The sequence below is a fragment of the Pararge aegeria genome, chromosome 12, assembly GCF_905163445.1.
Source record: "Pararge aegeria chromosome 12, ilParAegt1.1, whole genome shotgun sequence".
Lineage (NCBI taxonomy): Eukaryota > Metazoa > Arthropoda > Insecta > Lepidoptera > Nymphalidae > Pararge > Pararge aegeria.
Window position 1 is genome coordinate 15,753,147 of NC_053191.1, and position 24,446 is coordinate 15,777,592.

At 36.1% G+C, this 24,446-nt stretch overlaps 1 protein-coding gene across 1 annotated transcript in view; it reads right to left on the minus strand.

Annotated features, from left to right (window-relative positions):
- The window catches only part of LOC120628101, a 57,317-nt gene that overhangs the window by 8,229 nt on the left and 24,642 nt on the right, over positions 1-24,446 (minus strand). The window contains exons 2-10 of the mRNA XM_039896319.1: positions 6,724-6,814; positions 4,713-5,218; positions 4,185-4,332; positions 2,954-3,149; positions 2,658-2,734; positions 2,162-2,360; positions 1,354-1,489; positions 938-1,055; positions 225-417 (exon numbers count right to left, since the gene is read on the minus strand). Of these exons, the coding sequence (XP_039752253.1) occupies positions 225-417; positions 938-1,055; positions 1,354-1,489; positions 2,162-2,360; positions 2,658-2,734; positions 2,954-3,149; positions 4,185-4,332; positions 4,713-5,218; positions 6,724-6,814 (1,664 nt within the window). The remainder of the gene's footprint in view (positions 1-224; positions 418-937; positions 1,056-1,353; positions 1,490-2,161; positions 2,361-2,657; positions 2,735-2,953; positions 3,150-4,184; positions 4,333-4,712; positions 5,219-6,723; positions 6,815-24,446) is intronic.

Sequence of the window (24,446 nt, forward strand, 5' to 3'; positions counted from 1 at the left end):
AGCAAATTATATAACATTTATTATTCTGCTCGTTATTTTGGATCGGATTCGTAACTATATCAAAAATCTGAAGGAAAGAGATGTACTACTACAGCATATATTATTATATGTTTGTTATTATTAGTATAACGCTAATGCCTAAAATCCTTTTGGATCTTAAGTTTTTCAGGTAAGTAGAATTGAGGATGTGTTGATTTAAGATTCACTTATTGAAATATGCTTACCTTATTGACTACCAAGAATTTGGGTATAGTGTCTCCATTAGGTAGTGTCACGTCACCGGCTTCCTTCACCGCATCAGGTAGAACCTTCCGGACCTCCTGTGCAACCACTCCTGTATCAGTGAGTGGCGCGGGGGAACGAGGATCAAAGCCTAATAGGCCAGAATGTTCCGCGAAAGATGGGTCATAGTTGAATCTGAAAAAAAAAACCAAAAAAATAACTTCAGTTTTCGATATTGAAGAAAATTCCTAGCATTTATGTGTCAGGTCAACACCATTTTTCCGTATTGTATCTCTAAGTAATGTGAATGAATGAATGAAAGAATGAATGAATACACTTTTATTGTACACCAAAAAAAAAAAGTAGTTACAGAGATATAAATACATATCAAGAGCGATTTCTACCAGGCAACCAATGGCGTAAAAGGAAAAAACATAGAAAAGAGGTAGGTGGTGCAACAAATAAGATTTAAAATTATATAAATAATATATATATATAAATATATAATGTGCAATGTAATGAGGGCGTTTCCAGGCTTGTGTTTCCTTTTCCCAACCTTCTTCAGACTAAAACATCAATAAGGCGATCTGCCGAATTAAAACTCTTTACGAAAATGTATTCGGTATAAATGTTGCCATAAATGGCACTGAGTGGTAATGCGTATAATATAATATATATAAAACTTACCACAAATTTGGGCAAAAAGAATACTTACTTGACAACCCTGATGCTCTGCACATTCTTCAACTGTTGAGCTGTGTCCAGTTCCTCGATATTATGCTTTGCTCTTGCATCTGATGGATGAACTATATGACCCATTACTTTCAAATTACCTGGAAGAAATGAAAAAGTTATAAGTGACAAAAAATATCCTTGATTCATGGATCAACTGCTCTATGTATCGTTTAAGAATTTAAAGTAAAATCGTTCTTATGATTAACAGAATACGATGTAATTAACAAAATAAAACACAAGAGACAAATAAGAAAGCGTTGCGATCATCTCATTGTCCCTGCCAAAGTTCCACGTTGACTGTCTCTGCAGAAGTTTGGTATGGAGTAGAATAGCATTAATAGATGTTAATTTAGAGTCAAACCCAAAAAAAAATTATCTTCCAAAAAAGTTATCTACCATTGATAACACATGATTCGTCTGGTCTATCTGTGTTGATGCCCACTCTTCCATTGTAGTGTACGCTGTTGTCAGATACACCGCGCTGCCACCAGTTCTCTGTGCAGTCTGCCTCGAACTGACCGGGGTTAGAAGCCTGAGGGATAAAAATTACTTCATTAAAATACGACAATAGCGTTTTTCAAACTTGCGTTCTTGCTCTTTTCTGTGAAGTTGAATATCGAGTCCCTAAGATAATTCTACTCTATGAGGCCATAGATTTAAGCTCATTTAAATGTATTAAACCCGTCTCAATGTAGGAGGAGAACAGCTAAGCCCTGTAGTGAGCTGGTCCTGGGTTGATAATGATGATGAAATGTATTTATTACATATTTATTGCTAAAACACGATATACCGTTACCACTAGCAATAACTCTAGAAGCTCTTAGTGAGCACATAGGACTTCTTAGTGAGTTACTAAAGTAGTAGTCTAGAAATGTAATCACCGGATTAGTTCTCAAGTCGGTTGATCATCAATGTAAAAAGAAACAGGCTAGTTTCAGAAGATTCATTCTCAATTTAGACAACCCATATAAACACGCAGTAAAGCTAATAACACTGTATTCTGCATTTTTGAGCATGTTCGAAAAATGGTATTAGTACCATGTAAAGAAGGCAAAACTTCTAAACTGATGAAGCTTTTACGTGCCAATGTGTCAGCCTTCTAGGTGCCTATACTGGTGTACTGCTGGGATAATTCAAGTCTATCGGGTCTATAGCAAGTTGCAAGACTCCATCAAAGGGCTGAAAACAAAAATGACAAACTTACCCTCACGATAATTCTGTCACTGGCCTGTGCCGCCACTATGAAGTCGGCGTGAGCAGCATGTGCTCGAAGGGCTACGACTAGCTGGAAGTGCCTCTGGTCGGGGTTGGGTCTGCCCTTCTTCCGCATGTTATTGTTTGTGGTTTCCGCGAAGTGAAGTCTGCCTATTGTGACCTTTGTACCTTCGCGACGGAGATCCACGCTGCAGACAATTTAAATAGTATTCAAAGATTTTGAAGTTAGTAATGAAGCGCAATTTACCTTAACCCACAAACAAACGGTCCATTGTCACTAGACAGATTGCCGAGTTAAAGGAAAAAAAACAAGAAAAGAAAGAACGGAAGAATATAATAGTAGTAGAGGAGAGCTGACATCCGGCATCCCAACACTTAAAAAAGTCCACATCTTTCCGTAATAAAATCAAATAGCAGAAGAAAACCGAACTAATGATAAAATAAACTATGTGTGTCTATTCAAAGATATTAAAATTGCAACTTACGGGACTGGATGGAATGGCTTCTTTGTTCTATCCGATTGACTTTGTTCAATTCTTACTTCTTGACTTGGGTCTTCCGCCTGAAGAAAAATGTTGTGTTACAGATAACCTATTTAGACATAACTCAGTTTCTAGAATTTGACTTGAAGAAGATTAAAACATGTTTTTGGCTGATAAGTCCAAGAACTAACTTAAGCGTGACCGGAATTATTTGACTGAACTTGAAATTACTTCCTCAGGCAAATGCGTTAAAATTTAATAAAGATTAAATTGATTAAGGTAAAAGGCCAAAAACTTACCTTGACGCCATAGAAATGAAGGCAAAAGTTGTTGATTTTCTTGAATCCTTCGGTAGTCTTCACGTAATGTGGGTCGCCTTGTATCTGTATCTGGCATGTCACTTGGAAGTGGTTTTTCTTTTGGCAGACGAAAGCCTCGTCAATTTGGGAGAAGTTGAAGCCTTTATCCGCTCCGACTATGTACGATGGGGTGGATCTGAGAACATTAAAACATGAATATATTATCTGCCGCCAAGAATTGCGTGGATCCGACGTGACGCAATGTATCTTAGCTTGCAAGTCTTATATACAGAGTCATCGTCATTATCGTTATCCCATTACCGACTATAAGCCCAGAATTAAGCAATTCCGTCATCATCATCACTAACAACCCATTACCGGCCCACTGCAGGGCGCAGGGCACCCTTGAGAATGAAAAGGGTTCAGGCTGTAGTCCACCGAGCTGGCCAAGTGCGGATTGGTAGAATTCATATTCATTTGAGAACGTTATGGATACCTAATTAAAGAGTTTAATCTAAGAGTTTCGTGGTTAATCAACATTTCTTAAATATAGTTCAACGGGTACATACTAAGATAATATTTTTGGATTTGTCGATATTTCGACCCAGTTGCATGAATCGTGGTCACGACGGGACTGCGTAGGTACGAGATGTCAAATTGGATGTCACGGGCAGAATCTAACTACCCGCTTTCGTGTTCTTTTTGTCGGTATTTCACAAACTGTTCGACACACTACACTGACAACGTCACTTTTAAATTGAGAAGCTGTACGATGCTTTCTTGGTTTACATAATTCTACCACTGGATTCCTCACACTTGCTAATTTAAAACCATTCTCACGATTGAAGTTTTTGTGCTTCCGAATTTCAATCGCTTCACGTACTAGTGTTGGAATATAATGACGGTCGGTGGAGAGAACTTTAGGGTCATTAGCTCTATCCAGTGTTGGGTGCCCCCTTGTAGAATATGGTTCCTCAATCGGTTTTAATTCCTCATAACATTTAGGCTTCCTCACGATGGATATTTAAATTGCTTAAATTAAAAACGCGCATAGCTCCGAAAAGTTAGAGGTGTGTGTTGGGGGTCCAACTCGGTCCCCCCGATAGGGAAGCCGAAGCCTGAAACTGGAGCTATTTTCCACTGGGCTATTTTTCCTATTTCTCTTATTCAGAGTAATGGTTTATTAATATTTATTACAAAATGCACTGACTCTACCAATAAACATACTTACAAGGGCTTCAAGTTGCAATCGTAGAGGGAATGCCACACGTTTTGCTGGAAGTGCGCAAACCGTATGCACTGTAGTGGAGCATCATCGCCTGCTTCAGAACCATCCACTGACGGCGGCGGCCGTACCACCGTCTCCGGCGATAACGCAGCTGAAATAAACCATTGTAATGAGCTGATCGGGTTATTGCGAACCCTGAAATTTTGGGGTCTTTAATTTTGGGAATGCTGAAAGCCCTAGTGTCGGCAGTTCAGAATACAGTGGTCAGTACCCTGCCTCATCAGGGAACGGTCAGCAGCGTCTTCTACTGCGATCACCAACACGTCTGCTTAGCCTGATGATTATGGTCAAACCCTCCCGTTGGGAGAGGCCTATAGTCAAACTGTTATAGGATACGGATGATATCTGCTCCATAGTAAATAAGTAACCTATTACTGGTCACTGGAATCGGCGTTCTGAAGAAGTATTTTCGTCAGACAGTATACTAGTCTTTTGGTATAATTTAACAGAAATGTAGGTGAGAATAATTACCTGGTTCACATTTTACTTGTGAATTGATATCCTGAGAATGTTTTCTCTTCTTCCCACTGGGCTCTTGAAGGTTGGTATACACTGGCGTCAGAGTTTCGTGGCTTAACGCAACTAACTGAGGATTTATCAAACCTTGTTCTAAGTCGGGCAAATCCACCCTCATTTGATTATACCGATTCTGGTACGCAATGGGATCTGTTAGACCCAAATCATGACGAACTGACCTTAAGCCTAAATCAACTATATTCGCATCTTGGGGCAGTACAACCACATCATTCAAATTTGACCTTAAAACCTCATGGTCTATATTATCTGTTTTCAACTCCTCGTATATATAGTCGCCATTTTGTTGCAGGATTTCATGTTGTGTCATGTGGTCTGGAACCAGCATGTAGTCAGCGCCAAGAACTGTTTGGGATACGGCAATTGTGTGGGATACTTGAGTCTCTGGGCTGTACGGGTTCTCTGAACCGGAGTCTGGCGGACTTTCTGGAAGCTGGTGGCCCCTGGAAAGAATAAAAGACATTGGTGCAGATTCTGTTGTACACAAATCTTCTACTTCCTCCCCCTATTACACGTTATGCGGGGACGGCACAACATGACATCTTTAAACAAAAAGATGGACGCGTTGCTTTTGCTATGGCATATTTTTTACGACAAAACGCCTGTCCAATTTCTAAATTAAAATAAATTGACAGGTTTATTAATTCTTTGTTTAGTAATAATTGACTGCCCACCTGATGGTAAGTGGAAAAATATCGCCACTTTTAATGGTGTGCACAGGGTCTTCGGCCAGGATAGCAGATATTATTATTAAACTCTTTATTTGTATACCACAACATTAAATTGTTAAAAATATAATAAAAACAGAAACATAAAGAAAGAAGTAGAATACAAGAGGCGGCCTTATCGCTTAACAGCGATCTCTTCCAGGTAACCTTTACCTTTGCCAGAAACATGGCAAAAAATTGAAAAATTCCACTCCAAGACGAGCTATATAAAATAATTTGGGTAGGCAGTGCTTTCGTGATTTTATGAAGTGCACGACACTGGCCACTTTGTAGAGCATACAAGGAACACGTGTAAGTGCCGCTCTATGTCTATCAATCTCAGGCGATCCTGTTGCATAATCCTGTGATTACACCGGCCACCACAACTTTGCTGCTTGGTAGCAGAAACAAACAAGCATGCATCTTAGGGACAGACACAGGGTTAATTTTATCTCGGAAACCCACCAGGACACCGAAACACCGGTCTGCGTGATGCCAAATTGCTAAATCGCTCGTCGGCATGTTGTAAATTCTAGAACCGGAGACCCCCCACAGCGTTCATCACTGCGCCATAGAGGTCGTCAAAACTTGTATTTACCATTGTACAGTATGTATGTATGTGCCTACTTATAACATGAGGATCACCGATGCGCGAATATTTTACCTTAATGGCCTTAATATCGTCTTGAGTTATAATTTAGTCGAGACCATTTGAGTTGATTACACAGTAGTTTTCCAACACTGGCAATTGTGACAATATTAACCACAAACGTCGTTTGCGTTTAGTGGAGCTGGGTTGCCACCGACCCAGAATTTCGCAAACACGTCAGCGTTTTCACGTTTATTTAAACTAAGTACTTCTTATTCGTACGCGTTTAATACAATTTTTTTTTCTCGGGATAAAAAATTGCCTATATTACTCTTCGTACTTTCAACTACCTTCATGCCAAAAATCAAGTTAATTTGTTGCTTAGGTAGGGCATAAAGATGGTCAAACAAACTAACACAATTTCGCATTTAGAATATAAGTGAGTTTTAAGGTATTTTAAATCTCTACTGCTACAATAAAACTTTTAATAAAATTATAACATATATTCAGGTTTTTATGGCCTGAATGAAATTTTATACATTGTAAGTAGCTTTGCATTTTGTCTTCATACTGTATAGCTAGTTGAAATTGTTGTTTTGAAATGTGAAGCTGTTGGTAAACCAAATAAAGAAAAAAAAAACCATAAAATTACCCGATTCGACGCGCGTCGATAGGCTGCGGCGGGTAGCATCCCTCGCCGACGGGGGCCATGAAAGCCTCCAACTCGTCTATCAGTCCCGGGCCTGCAGCAATACATATTAGGTTTTAATACAACAATAAAGCGAATGTATGAATTATTTACATACGGTTCAGAAACATCGCTAACTATGGACCTCATAAGAAGGCTCAGAGCCACTCAGCGGGCGATGGAGAGAGCAATGCTCGGAGTATCTCTGCGTGATCAAATCAGAAATGTGATGAAATGGGTCGCGAAGCTGAAGTGGCAATGGGCGGGGCACATAGTTCGGAGAAAGGATGGACTTTAGAGTCCCAAATGGCTGGAATAGCAGCTCCGCACTCGTAAGCGCAGCGTTGGTCGAATCCCAACGAGGTGGAAAGACGATATTAAGCGTGTTGCAGGTAGCTGCTGGATCCAAGCTGCACAAAACCGTGGAATTTGTAACTGCCTACAAAATTTATTATATGAATTATTGCTTTAAATTCGTTTTAATTTACATAAATTATAAATAAATGTACCACGACATACACACGTCGCCATCTAGCCCCCAAGTAAGCGTAGCTTGTGCTATGTTTACTCTGATGACTGATGAATAATATTCATAAATTCATGTTTATCATACAAACATTTTTGTGGGAATCAAATCCACGGCCTTGGACTCATAAAGAAGGGTCGCTGACCACTGCGCCGATCGGCCGTTAAATGCCGGGATGACCAAAGTATGATTTATTAGTCTAATTTAGGTTTAAGTTAAACTGCGAGTTGATAAAACCGGTATTAATTCTTACAACCCTTTGTTAGTTGCATTGTAAATTCATACAAAAAATGTATGAATTTCTTTTTCAATTTAGTTTTAAGTTATAAAAGATTTTAAACTAAGAGTTTCGTGGTTAATCAACATTTCTTAAATATAGTGCAACGGGTTCATACCACGATAATATTTTGGATTTGTCGATATTTCGCCACAGTTGCATGGATCGTGGTCAAGACGGGACAAAATATTCCTAAATAATTCCTAACTTGTTGAACTATACCTATGCAATTTTAAGTTATAGTAGTTAAGTTATGCTGTCTACAATCTCCTATTTCAGATTACTCACATTGTAAACTTAGGTAAAGGGGGTGAAGTTTTTTTTTAACGTTTACATTTTATTGAGTTCCGGAGCTATATAATCGTTTTTTCCTCGTTCCCCTTTCTACTATATTTTCCTAGCAAATAGGAATAAGGAAAACTGTATAATGTGCATACAAATGAGCAATGGTTATATTTTGCGTGCTGGCGTGCCAAGTCGGGTATGAATTAAAGTATACACGCTTGACATCTTGGAATATGTAATACATGGCTTAAGCTGGAAACACAATTATAACACGCCACTCAACCGTGAGGATGCACGTGCTTTCTTTAATTTAACTTATCAACTGTTACTGTTGTATACTACGAGATACCTTCTACTGTTAGTTGGAAAAGCTATAAGTGCAGTCAGTTTGAAAAAACTTTCAAAAGGTCCTATATAGTATGGCTTATAAAACGCTAACTTTCCCAGCGCGATTTTTTTTTTATTATTCCAATACAAGTTAGTCCTGCCTGCAATCTCTCCAGATGGAAAGTGATGATGCAGTCTAAGATGATAGGAGTATTCATCACACATTTAAATGTTTTTCATCATATATTTGTAATTTTAACAGTGTCGTTAATAAATCTTAACGTGTTCCCCAGAACACGAGCATGTATAACATGCTGCACACCAATTGTTTTATCTTTTACTCAATATGTTGCTACCTTGTTAACTGAGCAGGAAATCTAACCTAGGCCTTTCTGACGCGAACACGATAATAACTTATATAAGGCAATTCAAATTCAAATTCAAATTCATTTATTTCAAGTAGGCCTACTTTATAAGCACTTTTGAAACGTCAAGTATGCATGTTTGTGTGACTCTACCACCGGTTCGGAAAGCAGATTCTACCGAGAAGAGCCGGTAAGAAACTCAGTAGTTGCTCTTTTCCAACATCAACATTTACAATCATTTTGCTATCTTGCGGGAGATGAGAGCGAGGCTGGCTGCTTCCATTCTACCTTGTCATTGAGGAATTCATCAAATGTATAGTAACCTCGCTGTACTAGATGCGTTTTTACACATTTTTTAAATGTATGCATTGGTAGGTCAAGAATTTCCTTAGGAGTCATGTTGTAAAAGCGTATACTCAACCCCACAAAGGAGTTCTGCACCTTTCGCAGACGATATAAAACTCATATATTTTAAGGATGTTATTCTAACATTTCATAACGGGTTGTCGGGCTCTAAAATACTCAGATTTAACACGCCTGTGTTTGAATAGAGTGGCGTGTTTCGTATGTGTCTATACCATAAGATACTAACATTGTCTTTGATTTCATACAGTCAGCATATATAAAAATGGTACTTAAACAAAATAAAATATTTTTGTTATATTTTCTTTTCATATTTACGTTTCTTAAATATTTACCTACGTACCTACTAAGCGGCAGGTGACTACGCAGGGGATGACTAGTGGTCCGTAAAATAGTACATTGTACATTTTATTATACTTTTAGCACAATTTGACCTCACACTTCCATGTACATAAGTGAACGTTTAAATTCAAAATAATAAAAAAGATCCTTCTTTGGTGGTTTAATAATTTACGAATTGGCAAAATTGTAACTTATTCTTTTATGTACTTAATAAATAAAAACGTAATTCATTATAATATTTTAATTCTACAAAAAGTTAAAGGATCATATGTGTAAAATGGTAATGGTCTGCAAATATTATATATAGTTATATATAGTTAAATATGTGAGTTAATTGCACGTTGATTTATGTTATATAATATTAATTTACCTTAAAGAATAAAAAAGTATTTAAAAACTTTAAATGTTGCATCTAAATTATAAAACTATGCAATTTCACTTAGTTCCAATTAACACTTTCTCATGAACAATTACTAGATTTTTACAAATAAAAAAAAATAACAATCAAGTAAATATGCGTACATAAACTTCGTTTTACGCACTCTAATAGAATAACACCTCGTTAGTAACAAATGTAGTAATTAATTACGTTAAATTGCGCGTTTTAGCGTTCATTCCGCGTGTCGAACGTTCAGATGTTAGAAAACAACTGTTTTGTTATGTGTATTACTTGTTTCATTACGTCATTATTAATCAGACAGAAAATGCTGCAGTAGTAATAAAAAAAAAATATGATGCTAATATTTCTGGTATTTAAATTTGTTATATTTTGCTATACTAGTTACTTTTAACTATGCATTCAAATAAACCACTACTACATTCATAAACTTATAACTGAGCACTTTCATTTGTTGATACACGTAACCCTTGAGAAAAATAAATTTTAAATTTTAAAAATAGGTAATTTTAGCTTTTGAAAAATATCTCTTTGATAGATATGAACAAGATAAAAACCATAATAAAACTCAAACTGCTTTATGTACGGTCGAGTGGCGCAGTGGGCAGCGACCCTGCTTTCTGAGTCCAAGGCCGTGGGTTCAATTCCCACAACTGGAAAATGTTAATGTTATGAACATGAATGTTTTTCAGTGTCTGGGTGTCTATCTGTATATTATAAGTATTTATGTATATTATTCATAAAAGTATTCAACAGTCATCTTAGTACCCATAACACAAGCTACACTTACTTTGGGGCTAGATGGCGATGTGTGCATTGTCGTAGTATATTATTATTCATTTATTTTATTTATGTAATTTAGAAATGCGAATGATATTAGTATTAAACTGTTTAACTACACAATATGTTTGAGGTATCTACCCAGTGAAAAATTCAATTATCAAAATAAATAACCCAACAGTAGTTTTACAATCTGTTTGAGAAGTGTTTACAAAGATAGCCCACTGATAGAAAAATGTCTTCTATCTCACAGTGGATGGGGTTTTAGAGCATAGAGGCGCTGCTCCTATTCGAGTCGATGATTATTTAAATCCCTGTGCATTTTATAGATATGAAAGTGAGTTTGTTTGTTCTTCTTTTATCCACATATGTAGCGAACGAAGTACACGAAGACTGACCCGAGATTGAGATAAGGCAGGGTTACACACATGCACAAGAAACTAGGCGTTTGCTATATATGATCCTAGAGCTTAGGAAGTAGGTATTAGGAGTAGAGGAAGTAGGTACTAACGCCAGTCTTATTTCTGTCGCCAAGCATTGCTATGTTCCAGTCTGAATCGTTAGGTTGCCAGTGTTTGTACAAGCAGATGAAGATTAAAACCTACGCCTAAGGCCCTCAAGACAGGGCGGAAATTTGTAAGACGTGTTCCTTGCAAGCCCTGAGAAGTGTGACTTTATTTATAGGCAATGGTTTGCCGTTAAACAGATATCTGCTTGGAACATAATTTTTGAAGTAAAACTTCTTTTTCAAACTCGATGAAACGGAAAAATATAAAGAGGCACAAACACATTAATGGATAGGACAGAGTAAGATAGAATACATTATTCATTTTTTACCTATTCTAGTTACCATGGAAACTAAATAATAAACCTTACATTTATCCTAGTATATATAATAGTTCTGGTAGTCTACATCCATCTCAATCTCTCGTACGCTACTTTTCTGAAGTTACACTTCTGCCGTGTGTGAATACATTGTACAGGTTTTTTTTGTCAATAAAAAGGTTCAATACGAAGCCACACTTGATACGCAGTGCGAGAGAACCATTTTGTACAGGTTTTTTATTTAAAATAGTAAAGAGTTGAAATTTGAGAAAAATTACAAATTAGCACACTGCAAGTAACTTAAATGAATATTACAGCGCTGAAGAATGCTAAACAAGTGAAAGGCGGGTGAACGGCTGATGCTACATTATATGTTCCACGACAGATGAACGAGACATGAGAGCAGACTTTTGTATTTTAGGGTTCCGTAATTCATAATAGAATGAATCTTCTTTACATATTATAAAACAATATCACCCGCCGCGTCTGTCTGTCTGTCTGTCTGGACGCGAAAAACTTAAAACTACGTACCGGGTTCTAGAGTATATTTTATGAAGGTTTCGTAAGATGTCACCGACTTGGAGCTTTACTGGCGTACTTCACGAAAATTATTGATGATACAGACCTAACCTCTAGGCCATTGGGTAAAAAGTTGATGTAATATATTCATTTACCGTTATACTTGGGGCAACATTTCACGCCCCAATGGTCAAATTGGGGGCAGTTTCACACGATCATTTAAGCAAATTAGCACAATCACCCTTCAATAATTCTCGTCAATCGGTATGTGCACGAACCACCCTATGTTTGTTCAGTCAACCAAATGATTTTCATGAACTGTATCCGAAAATTATGTTGTACACACATAAAGACAAATTTGACGTACTAAAAAAAAAGATGGATCCAAATCCACAATAAGAATGCTAAGAGACTCTTGGGGCCTCAAGAATAAACATGGCATAACTTCATAATAGTTATGCAGTGTTTCACGCTCTGACATTTAAGGTAGTAAGTTGAAGCGTGATAAAACTGTCTCAAAAACTACCTTTACCTTACCTAGGTCTTTCATAGAAGAGGATGTTTTTAGCATATATCCACTATAATTTTTATTAGTGTTTTTACCTACACTTGGAGAAATTATCAATTCTTATGAATTTAAAATGCATATAAAAAATTTCGGAAACGACAGGATTTGAACCTGCGTCTCTCTGGCAATAGCGGCCTGAGCGCTTTCTCCAATTAAGCTACGGCTCTCCTACCAACGGTGCCGAAAATAGTAAATGCCTTTCACATCAGTCTTATAGCGACTGTAGCGTCATCAAGTACGAAACGTTGCAGTTTCGATCTACTTTTAATTTTTTAGATGCATTTTAAATTTATAAAAATATATCCACTATGCAGCTCTCGGTTGATCAACTAATTCTTAGAGCCTACACACGTCATATTTTTGCAATAGCAGACGACGCTTAGACGATACGTGTTAAAGCCCTTTAAACGAAATGCAGTTGCAGCTAATTAACATCAATAGCAAATAATCGACCACACGTTCAAATACTTCGATACCAGACATGTTCGCGTGTCATACACAAGATACACTTCAGACGCGTTTCTTTTATTACACGCTTTATATTAGCTTCACTTGTATGTTTGTTTGTAACCGACTTCTTTGGGCGCGATTTTGACCCACTTTAAACGGTCAGATTTCTTTCAAACTTTGTAGACATATCGAGGACCGATGACAATACACTAATCTGAAAAGATTATTCCAATTTTCACTATAAAAAATAAGATTTTATACTAATTACTACAGCGCCATCTAGACCCAAATGTAAAAAACCTATGGCGTTCGCGTACCTAACAAATTCCACAGAAAACATTAAGCTACTAGATGGTAGAGGGCGTTAGCTGTTACTTTTTAATGGCCTGTTTTAAATAATAATTAGAACTTGCATTTCGAGAGACGGGCACACTGAATAAAAAAAATATATTTTATCTCTTTAATGGTGGATGGGTTACCGATTAATTTTGCTCTAATAAAAATAATAGATCAAGAAAAACTAAAAAAAATCGCTATTATGAATAAACTTAAAGAAAGAAATTAGTTTAGTTTTTTATACCAAGCGTGTTTTTTTAGTTTGTTTGAACTATATAATTATTATTATTTATTGATGAAATAAAAATGTTCCTAGGATTCCGCCATTTCATTTAATATTATTGACGTAAGCGTTACTTCCGTCAGAAACAAATCTGAGTTACTTCCTAGTCGCGCCTAAAGAAGTTTTAATTCGACCCATAATATGATGGTAAGTCGAAGTCCATCGCCTATAAACAGAGCAAAGCTTTAAATTGTCGACGACTTTTAATTAATATGTAAGTATATTGTATTCACTCTCATCTATATATTGTATGTTAAAGTATTTATGTGTTGTTATCATATGATAACAACATTAGTTTATTTTTATATTTATTAATTATAGTATGTTTGATGTATTTGCTTAAAATAGTTTATGTATTAGTATGTAGGTATTCGCATGTATTTAAAAAAAATGTACCTTTTACTAATTTCTAAGGTTGCCTGGCAGAGATCGCTGTTAAGCGATAAGGCCGCCTATTACATTCTACTTCTTTCTTCATGTTTCTGTTTTAATTTTATGTTGGTACATGTTAATGTTGTGATATTCATATAAAGAGTTTAAAAATAATAATAACAAACCCCTTAACAGGGTGTGGCGGTCTCCACATAATTAAACTAGATGGCGCCACAAATATCCTGTATCGCGCAAAAATTTATTATATATACCACTTCCAAAGATGAATGGTCTGACTTCGGTACGCGAGCACGATCACGCGCTCGGAGGGAGATCTTCCTATTGGTTCGGTCGAGCGTATCGCGTACCGTACAGCATGCAAAGAACACGCCCTACAAAGTTTCGCCCTGTCCATTAAACCGAGGCGTAATAATTGAAAACATTGCTTAACGGCAGAAAAAAGCGTACCGGTCGTACATCCCCAGAGGAGATCGGTCACAAAAAAAGTTACTTTACGGAAAAACTTTTTATTGAGGGACTCTTCCAAGACGTTTCATGACTCTTACGCGGGCCACACTGAAAGTTTTTAGAAAATCAAAAATGGAATAAAAATTCCAACACTCGGTAGACTAAAGCACTGAGCTTTTTGTGTAAGGAGTGTCTTCTAACTTTTTAACAGTTAACAAACAAAACATCAACAGCAGCGAAAAAAAAAACTTTAAATATTTTTAAATCCCTTTGTGCCATGTTTAATGCACTTACTGCTGACTTTTTGAGACTGTATCCCCTGATAGATAACGACATATCGCTATTGACATGTCAGTTTAATTTTCAAAGGATTAATTCCATTGAGAATATAATCAAAGTGAAAGTTAAAATCGAATAGACAAACTATTCAAATTGGCTCATAGATGCCAATAATATATATAAATGCTTTAATTAATTAATAAATTAATTACCTGCATTACATAAAGAATAAATAAATAAATATACTACGACAATACACACATCGCCATCTAGCCCCAAAGTAAGCGTAGCTTGTGTTATGGGTGACTGATGAATATTTTGATAAATAATATATTTAAATACTTACAATATAAATATAAACACCCAGACACTGAAAAATATTCATGTTCATCACACAAACATTTTTCAGTCGTGGGAATCGAACCCACGGCCTTTGACTCAGAAAGCAGGTTCGCTGCCCACTGCGCTAATCGGCATTACTGAAAGAATGTGTCGTAGTGAACTGATGGCGATAACTACATTTGTAAACTAAAAACTAAAGCTAAGAGGTTTCCGAACGTGCTCCGGTCTAAGAAGCACACAAGAAGAATAAGCCAGGTATCATTAAGTTAGTCTACGGAAATTATTGTTTATGTATCTTATTCTTCTGTAAAATTATAATTTTTCCACAAATTACCACTGCTTGTATACTTTTCCATATATGATCAAAGGCATGTGAATAATTGTTATTATCGGTATTGCACGTTGTAATTTATTGATTTATCGCGTGTTAATAATGTACATTGTACATGATATTACATCTCTGTATGTTTACCATTATTACATTATTATTATCGCCTTTTTCATGTCATTTTGCTATTTTAGTTTGGCTTGTACTTTATTTTCACAGAATAAAGATCATACAGAACCGTCACTCAGCCATCGTTGCATGCCGTGCATTTTGTCCAAAAACAGTGGAGTAAGAGAGGCTTCCGTTAATTAATATTGACATTGATTTCCAGAGCTATATCTGCGCTGGCAAAAACAGTGAAAACGCCCCGCGCTCGTCTCACTTCAAACCCGCGAAATGTTGCTAGCTCACAAATTTTTTCACATTTTATGTTAAACGTTTAGAAAATTAGATGTAAAACAATAACTGTCAACTGCTAAAGTATCTAACCGCCTGTTCGAGAAACACTACTAAAGTGGAGTGGTTTACGATGCTTCCATATTAGCCGTGTACACGGTTTCTGTATGTTCTAAATTCTGTGTTTTTTTTCTACATATGCAAAGATATTTAAATAAATAAAAAAGAAATCTTGCTTAAAAATTTCATTTTATAACTCCAGGCTAGCATTAATAACCTATCGACACAAAACCCGAATAATATTAAAGAATTTTTGGTCAGACCCGGAAACCAATGATATCAATTTGAATAACATCGTTATTAATGCCTTCGCTATGTCTTAGAAGGATAATTAAAAAAAAATTGTAAATTGTGTATTTTATTTTAGGAGTTAAGTGATATTGGTGTACATTACTCATAATGGTTGCCTGGAAGAAATCACTATAAATGATAAGGCCGCCTTTGTTACACAAATTTAAATGACTATTACCTTAGTTCTCTTTTATTTACTTCTGTTTTGTTCTTGTGTGCAATAAAGTAGTTTTTATTGATTCATTGATTTATAATAGGGGTCCAAAGTTTTCTTATGCTAGTTTTAAGTCGCTATGTAAAATTTGTATGTAAATATATTCAATCTAACAAAATTAAGCTCTAAATATATGGCATTATGATTTATAATAAAAAAAATCTTTGAATTATAACTCTAACCAAAAACCACACTCCATTACGAACGCCTTAATTTGGAATACTAAGATTTATAAAAAGTATAGAGCTATTTTTACATAATGTTTGACGGCCGATTGGTGCAGTGGGCAGAGACCCTGCTTTCTAAGTCCAAGGCCGTGGGTTCGATTCCCACAACTGAAAAATGTTTGTGTGATGAGCATAAGTGTTTTTCAGTGTCTGGGTGTTTATATGTATTTTCTAAGTATTTATGTATATATAATTCATTAAAATATTCATCAGTCATCTTTAGTACCCATAACACAAGCTACGCTTACTTTGGGGCTAGGTGGCGATGTGTGTATTGTCGTAGTATATTTATTTATTATTTTATTTTTTAATGTTTACTTTTTGACAATCACCTTTGTGGATCTTTCAAGAAAACGTGTCATTGGCGAAATACAGCGTGCCGATTTGGCACAGCTAGAAGCCAAAAAAAGAAAAAGAAGAAGACTATAATAGGGACCAATGTTAACCCAAGTTCGCAATCTATGAAATGAATTGAATACGAATTGAAATCAAATTCAGGACTTCGTGTTCGGAAGCCCAACACACTAATCACAAATAAGGTAGTTACCGAAACTACACCTCCATTTTTTTAAAGCGTCAAAGTTCAAATCGATCACTATTGCAACTCGTGACGTAAAGACAGATGGCTATAGGACGCTGCGGCATTATTACGCCGGATTCGTATAAAGCCACGTTTCCAATGCGCAAATTTCAAGTAGAAACGATAAAACCGACTGATTGCATGTTCGTTATTCAATCGATTAAGGTTTTCACTTCTATCCTTATAGCTGACTGTGTTTTTGTTTATTTAAGTCGGTTATTACTTTTCTTGTGTCTAGCATAATACCATAGAAAATGCAACTTTTTCAATTATTAGCGTGTATTGTACGAATTGTTTAATCGTCTGTAATTCGAGTGACAACATAAATTTAAGCTGTTAAATTGTAAATAGGCACCCACGAAACAGGAATACCTAGTGTGGGTACCATCGGTAACATGGAATCTGTAAATGATGTTTTTAATAATTAATATTTTTTCTTTTTTTTTACCTATTATTTAATAATGTAATTTCTATTTGTTGATTGATTTCGAGTCAATATTTCTGCGTCATCAGATGGCAAAATGGAAAATATTAGAACCGGCATGAATTATTATTGTTCCACGCAAACATTTATTTTCATCGAAATTCATGGGTATATTTAACTAGTTGAAATTTATAAATTTACTAGCTGTTGCCCGCGACTTCGTCTGCGTTTGATTTTGTTTTTAAAGTATTCAGTATCGCTAAGCCTTAAATGAGTATAGTTGTATATATATATAACATGTGACTGTCAATATTATTTATATATATTTATTAACAATTCATAAATAACCTATTAAATAACTATAACCTAAAATAAACTATTTAAAAACTAAATAAAATCTAAAACGTCCTCGAAACCACCGCAGCGAGGCACAGTTCCTAAGATGCTGGCAGCATTTCCCCTCTGGATGGCCAAACTAATTCGTTGGCCAAGGTAACTGCCCGCTCTAGGAAACTGTCAATTAATTATAGACAAAAAATTTGCAATAAAATAAAATTGCGACTATAATTAAAGATCTAAGCTACCCTATCTCTGAAGTCGGACCAGACTGCTCACGGAGTGCCAATTTAATTTAAAATCAGTTAAGTAGTTTAAGAGTCCATCGCGGACAAACATCGTGACAGGAGATTTATATATATTAAGATTTACACTTTTATTTCAATATTTTTCCTTGTCGTATCCCTATCCCTATCCCTACTAATATTATAAATGCCAATGTAAGTTTGTTTGTTACGCTTTCACGCAAAAACGACTTAACCGATCCTCCTGAAACTTTGTACACATATTTATGGAAGTGTTAGAAGTGATATAGGATACTTTTTATCCCGACATTAAGCTCGGCTCCTTTGGGAGAGAGGATGTTTGACGATTTTACACCATAACTCCGACAAATTATAACCGATTTAAATAATTATTTTTGTATTATAGAGGTTAAAATATGTGTTTCATTTTGCCCAAACTTTGTGTAGATCTGATGAGTGTGGTTGGAGATAGAGGACAGAACTCATCAGCGGACAGCAGCAAACCCCTCATTTAAGGCTTAGCGATACTGAATACTTTAAAAACAAAATCAAACGCGGACGAAGTCGCGGGCAACAGCTAGTATTAAATAAAATCTTGTATGCAACTAATGATTATAATTAGTTAATTTAAGTGCATTTATTACTTATTCTTAGTCCCGCATGATAATCGAGTAAAAAAAAGTTAGTTTGTGCAAGTGCCACGAAATGCATCTCATTACTTTAAGCTGTTATTAAATTCCTTGGCTGTGTGTTTCCTTCCTAATTTTTGCTATTAGTAGCTACTAGCTATCGAAGCCTCTATACAACCCAGATGAATCCAAATTAAAAAATATGAATTCAAAAATTAATCACAGCACTCGATGCAACAATTAAAATTTTGTTTTCAAAATATCATGTGGGTGATGAGATGAGGTGAGTGACCTAGTTGGCGTTAATTGTTTTACTCTGAAGTTGACCAATAAAAAAAAAAAAAAAATCTATAAGTTCTGATCTGAATTCTTTTTTTCTGTCCATCCGTTTCCTGTTTCCGTACGGTAAGATACCTACGAGTACGTACGTACGTACTCCTATTGCAGATGTAGGATAAGTGTCAAACTCAGATTTATCCGAATGTCTAAAACTCATTAGCATTAGTTTTCATAGCACGGCAGAAAAGCTTCCCGGTATACTAAATTTCCCATCAGTTGCTACGCGGTGACAACCTTGTATACCCATACAACATATGCGATTAGTTAACAACTGTGGCGTGTTTTACGAGTTTTACGAAGATGCGTGTTTTAAGTAGTTTTTGAGCTTGTCCGGGGAAGTACCTACTAACGCCAACGCTCATTTCTGACACTAAGCAGTATTGCTGTATTTCACGTCATTGTTGTGTTCCGGGTGTGGTTGCCAGTGTAATTACTGGCACGTGAGACTTAAAGCCTTCTCCTCGGGTTGATGGACACAGGGCGGCACTTTCTAGGGCATCTACCTTTTATGACCTGTGCAGTGTTTATTGGCGATGGTTTCCCACTTACGACGTGTTTATCGACTTACCAGAAACGGACATAAATTAGTGATATCTGCATATCGTCTGCAAAAGGTGCAGAACTCCTTTGTGGGGTTGAGTATACGCTTTTACAACATGATTCCTAATGAAATTCTTGACCTACCAATGCATACATTTAAAAAATGTGTAAAAACGCATCCAGTACAGCGAAGTTACTATACATTTGATGAATTCCTCAATGACAAGGTAGATTGGAAGCAGCCAGCCTCGCTCTCATCTCCCGCAAGATAGCAAAATGATTGTAAATGTTGATGTTGGAAAAGAGCAACTACTGAGTTTCTTGCCAGCTCTTCTCGGTAGAATCTGCTTTCCGAACCGGTGGTAGAGTCACTACAAACATACATACTCGACGTTTCAAAAGTGCTTATAAAGAAAGCCTACTTGAAATAAATGAATTTGAATTTGAAGTTACCTTACTATAAAAATAAAAACGTGTGTTTACTTATGTACAAACGTTAGAAGTTATACTTCTTTGGCGTAACAAAATAAAAATCTTTTCAAAAATGTTATCTAACGCCTTATTCTACTTTTGTAGAGAAAACGACACTAACAATAGAAAAAAAGGTATATACAATGAAAGATTTACTATAACGCATTATCTCACTATCCGACCACAAAGTTTCACTGAACATTAATATTTGAGATTTATGTACAATTGAATCAATTAAATGCCTACAGACTTTGGCAATTGAAAGTGTTTGTTGAACCTTTTTTTGAAAAACTAAAATGTCGACTATAGCCAACTTCAAGGTGTCGGTTTTTCGTGACGGACGATGTATTCCCCTCTCACTCGGTTGCGCGACTACCTACTACTGTTAAAATCGTGTAACCATGTGCGCGCGCATTTCGTTACATCGTGTAATTTCTCTACCACGATTATTCCTAACGCCGCTAAAGAAGTGTAACTTTAAAGAGAAGACGACGAGTCGGCAGCTTTTGGAAAAGATAGTGAATCGTGATGCAGAACGCGACACATTAATGTGAATCCGGCTTTACAGTGTCTAGCGCCGACGTGGACGGTATTATCTATGCTCTGTGGTTTCGTATTACAAAATAAAATAGGTATCATTTCTGACTATCAGTGCTAAAGTGACCTAACCTAACCCACACTTTACCCACAAATAACCTAACAAATAACCTAACCTAACCCATAAATTCAACGACCGACAACGCTTACCATGTAAGACATAAAGATCCAAACTTTTCGACTCTACTCAACTGGGTTACATTTCAACTGGGTTGAAACAGTGTCACCGGAGAATGGGAGCGAGCAAATCACTTATTTATGAAGCGTTCATACATATAACATGTTACCAAAAATGTTAGGTGATAACTACATTCGTTAACTTTAAACTAAAGCTAGGAGTGTTCCAAACGCGCCCAGGCCTAAAAAGGGCCCACAGCAAACTTAGCCGGGTTTAAAGTTTAATGGATGCTTGCCATGAGTTGTGACCCAGCGGTACACGACTTCAAGTGGTAATGGATAACATGGACCTGAGGGTCATCCAGTCCTAGACCTCACCTCCTGTCGACACGCAGACAAGAGACCCGCTTGAACGCAAGTAATAAAGTTTAAAGGTGTCACGTCAGTTAAATCCGGAAATCTAGTGCAACTAAACGTGTATACAATACGCCGGGTAATTCCAGCGGGCGGCTTTGGTCTGTAGACTACTTTGAGTTAGAATTGAGTCTGCTACCACGTGAGGGAGACCATGTGAGATTACAGTGAAGGGTCTAGTAGTCAAATAAAAAATAGAGCAAGAACCTATAGCTTGTTATTTTAAAGATAGAACATGTATAGATAGAAACGGTTGTTAATCTCTACATAGTATAAAACAAGACGTCTATCAGTTTATCCGCTAACTCCACCGATTTTGAAACGGTTTTCACCATCGTTTATATATTTTTTCACAAGTGGTTTTTATATAGTTAAACTTGAGCGTCTTCAAAATCTAGCTATTCGGTTCTATTTTGGATTACGCAAATATGACTATGTATCTGAATTTCGTCAGAAGCTTAATTGGCTCCCTATTCGCCGTCACCGGGATCTTCATGTACTGTCACTTCTGTACTGTGTGTTATTTAATCCTAAGACTCCTTCATATCTTAAGGAGAAGTTTAAATTTCAGAGTGCAGTCAGATCGAGTCGTGCGCTGACTTTGAGCATGCCGTTCCACAAAACGAATTTTTATAAGCATTCGTTCACTGTCGAAGCTACTGAATTGTAGAATGCACTCCCATTGAACATAAGACAGTCGAAGTCATTGGGCATATTTAAAAATGCTGTTAAGGCTCATTATCTCGCTCAGTAAAGACGACTATTATTATTTATTTACTCAAACTCATATTTAAGTATTTATGGTATATATTAGTATTAAGATATGTATTAGTATATTTATTTTTTATATTTATCAATATTTTTTAATTTGTTTAGTCTGGTTTATGAATTAGTATGAAGATATTCGTATGTATATACTAAATAGTGTACCCCACCTATTTGTTTTCTTTTTAGTTTTCCTAGTCCTAAGGTTGCCTGGCAGAGATCGCTACTTAGCGATAAAGCCGCCTTTTGTATCCTGCTTTATTCTTTATGTGTTTGTTCTTTTTTTGTCTCGTTTTTCTGAGTGGTGTACAAATAAAGAGTATAAATAAATAAAAAATATATTATAACAAGCCAGCGCTCTAGACTTCGTCCGCGTTTGTAGGTTTTTACAAAAAAAAAACGGGTGTAGTTTTTAAAAATAACTTTTAAGAGAAGTGTATTTCTGAAAGAACTGTTTTTAAAGGTAGTCCTTTAATTTTATAATCTCGCGGTAACTTCTACATTAAATGTCCGATTGGAATGAATTTTACTGATATATTTGTTCAGTACCTGCGCACCACGGCGCGGTGTAGTGGTAGAGTCGCTATAAACAGACTGCCTTTACGTTTCAAAAGTGCTTATAAATTAGGACTACTTGAATGAAAAATGAATTTTGAATTTTGAATCGATTTTTTTTGAATTTACAAATATATCTTGATGATAAAACTATTCATTCGAATTAAAATTAATACTAGTAATGTTCCTTTTATTTCTACCGGTGTTTTAATAAAATTTTAGTACCTAAATACTGCTATTGCGACTTAACTATGACAGTTAGGTATATTCCCTCATGCAGGACTTTATGTAGGAAATAATGACTAGTTTATCAAGTAATACAAAAATTTGTGTTGTATCATCTTCAATAGTTTTCTAAGCGCCCGCAAATTGCATTTGTAATATGCATTTTGTAGGCAACATTTTGCTACTTTAGTCGGCTTTGATATTATTGCAATTTTCTTAACGGTGTCCATTTTTTTGCATATGTGATACTTTGCGAAGGTCTAGCTTTCTTTTGGCGATGAAACGCTTAAAATCAGTCCAGTACTTTTTGAACGTATACGGCAACTTTTTAAACAAACAAAAAAAGTCTTTCCTCTCTATAATCTCCACTCCCTAACCTAACCTAAGTTTAGATAAAGCGTAATTCGGTTATTTGTAAGTAGAATTAAATAATAGTTTGCACCCAACGTCACTTTTTTCTCTAATTTAGGTATAGTAGATACTATATTATTAAAATACTCACGCGGCCGCGGGCAAGACTACGCAAAGCTAGTATGAATGAATGAATGAATACACTTTTATTGTACACCAAAGAAAAAAAAGTAGTTACAAAGATATAAATACACATAAAGAGAGTACAATTTGGTGGCCTTATCGCTACATAGCGATTTCTTCCAGGCAACCAATGGCGTAAAAGGAAAAAACATAGAAAAGAGGTAGGTGGTGCAATAAATAAGATTTAAAATAGTAATAATAATAAAAGTAAGTAATAGTAATGTATATTAAAAGTAGGTTTTATAACCGGAATATCAAATGTCATGGGGATTAATTTATATCAATCAGTCATGTAGCAGTCATGTTATAGGACCGGTCTTCAAATGTCTCTGAGTCTAATGGAGCATAATGCGAAATTAGAAGTAACGGAATTTAAAAATACATGTTTTTAAGGTACCGTAATTAGCTTTAAAGCGATGATAGATTACGGCCTGATTTTTGGGGCGACCAAGTTTGATTGCCGTTGGTTGTTTGAAGGTGAACATCGTGAGGAAACCTGTATACCTGAAAGTTCTCTATAACTTTCTCTCTCTCTTTCTGAGAGGAGATCATTATCAACGCATCACCGTTACAGGCGTAACGGTGATGCGTTGATAAAGATCATGAATGATGCAATACCTTTAAGCCGTACAATAACGGCAAATCAAAATACAGTTGCCGCTACTCTTCCTGCGGGTGTCGTACGAGGTGACTAAGGATAATAACAGAGAACGGGCAGCAGCGTCTTCTGTGCTGCTACTACCATATATTGGCGATCACCATCCCGTGCTTAGCGTGGTGATTACGGGCAAACCATACCGTTGGGAGAAGCCTTTAGTCCAAAAGTGGAGTGTTCAGAATTAGTTCCAAAAAGAGCGGTGGAAAACCTGGTGACTCCGCAACAGTTTAACGATTTAAAAAAAATCTCTGGCGTGACATCTATAGGTACCGATTAAAAAATCTGCTGTATATCTTATATACATATTTCTTGTGTGCGTAGGTACGTCACTGAACTCCTCCTAAACGTCTGGACCGATTTGAATAAATTTTTTGGTATGCGTTTGGGTGGCACCCTAGATGGTTTAGCTTCAAAAATCAGCCGACAGGTGGCACTGGGGTCCGCTAGTATACCTATCTATATATATAGTTTTATATATCAAAGCGCCAGCATTTTGGGTAGACTCTAAAAAAAGAAAGCCAACTAAGAGAGATTTTCTCTTAGTTGACGTTATATAAATTATAACAATTATGATAATAAACATAACAACAAAAGCTGATTAGTTATAGCAGCAAGTTCATTATAGATTGAGCTAACAA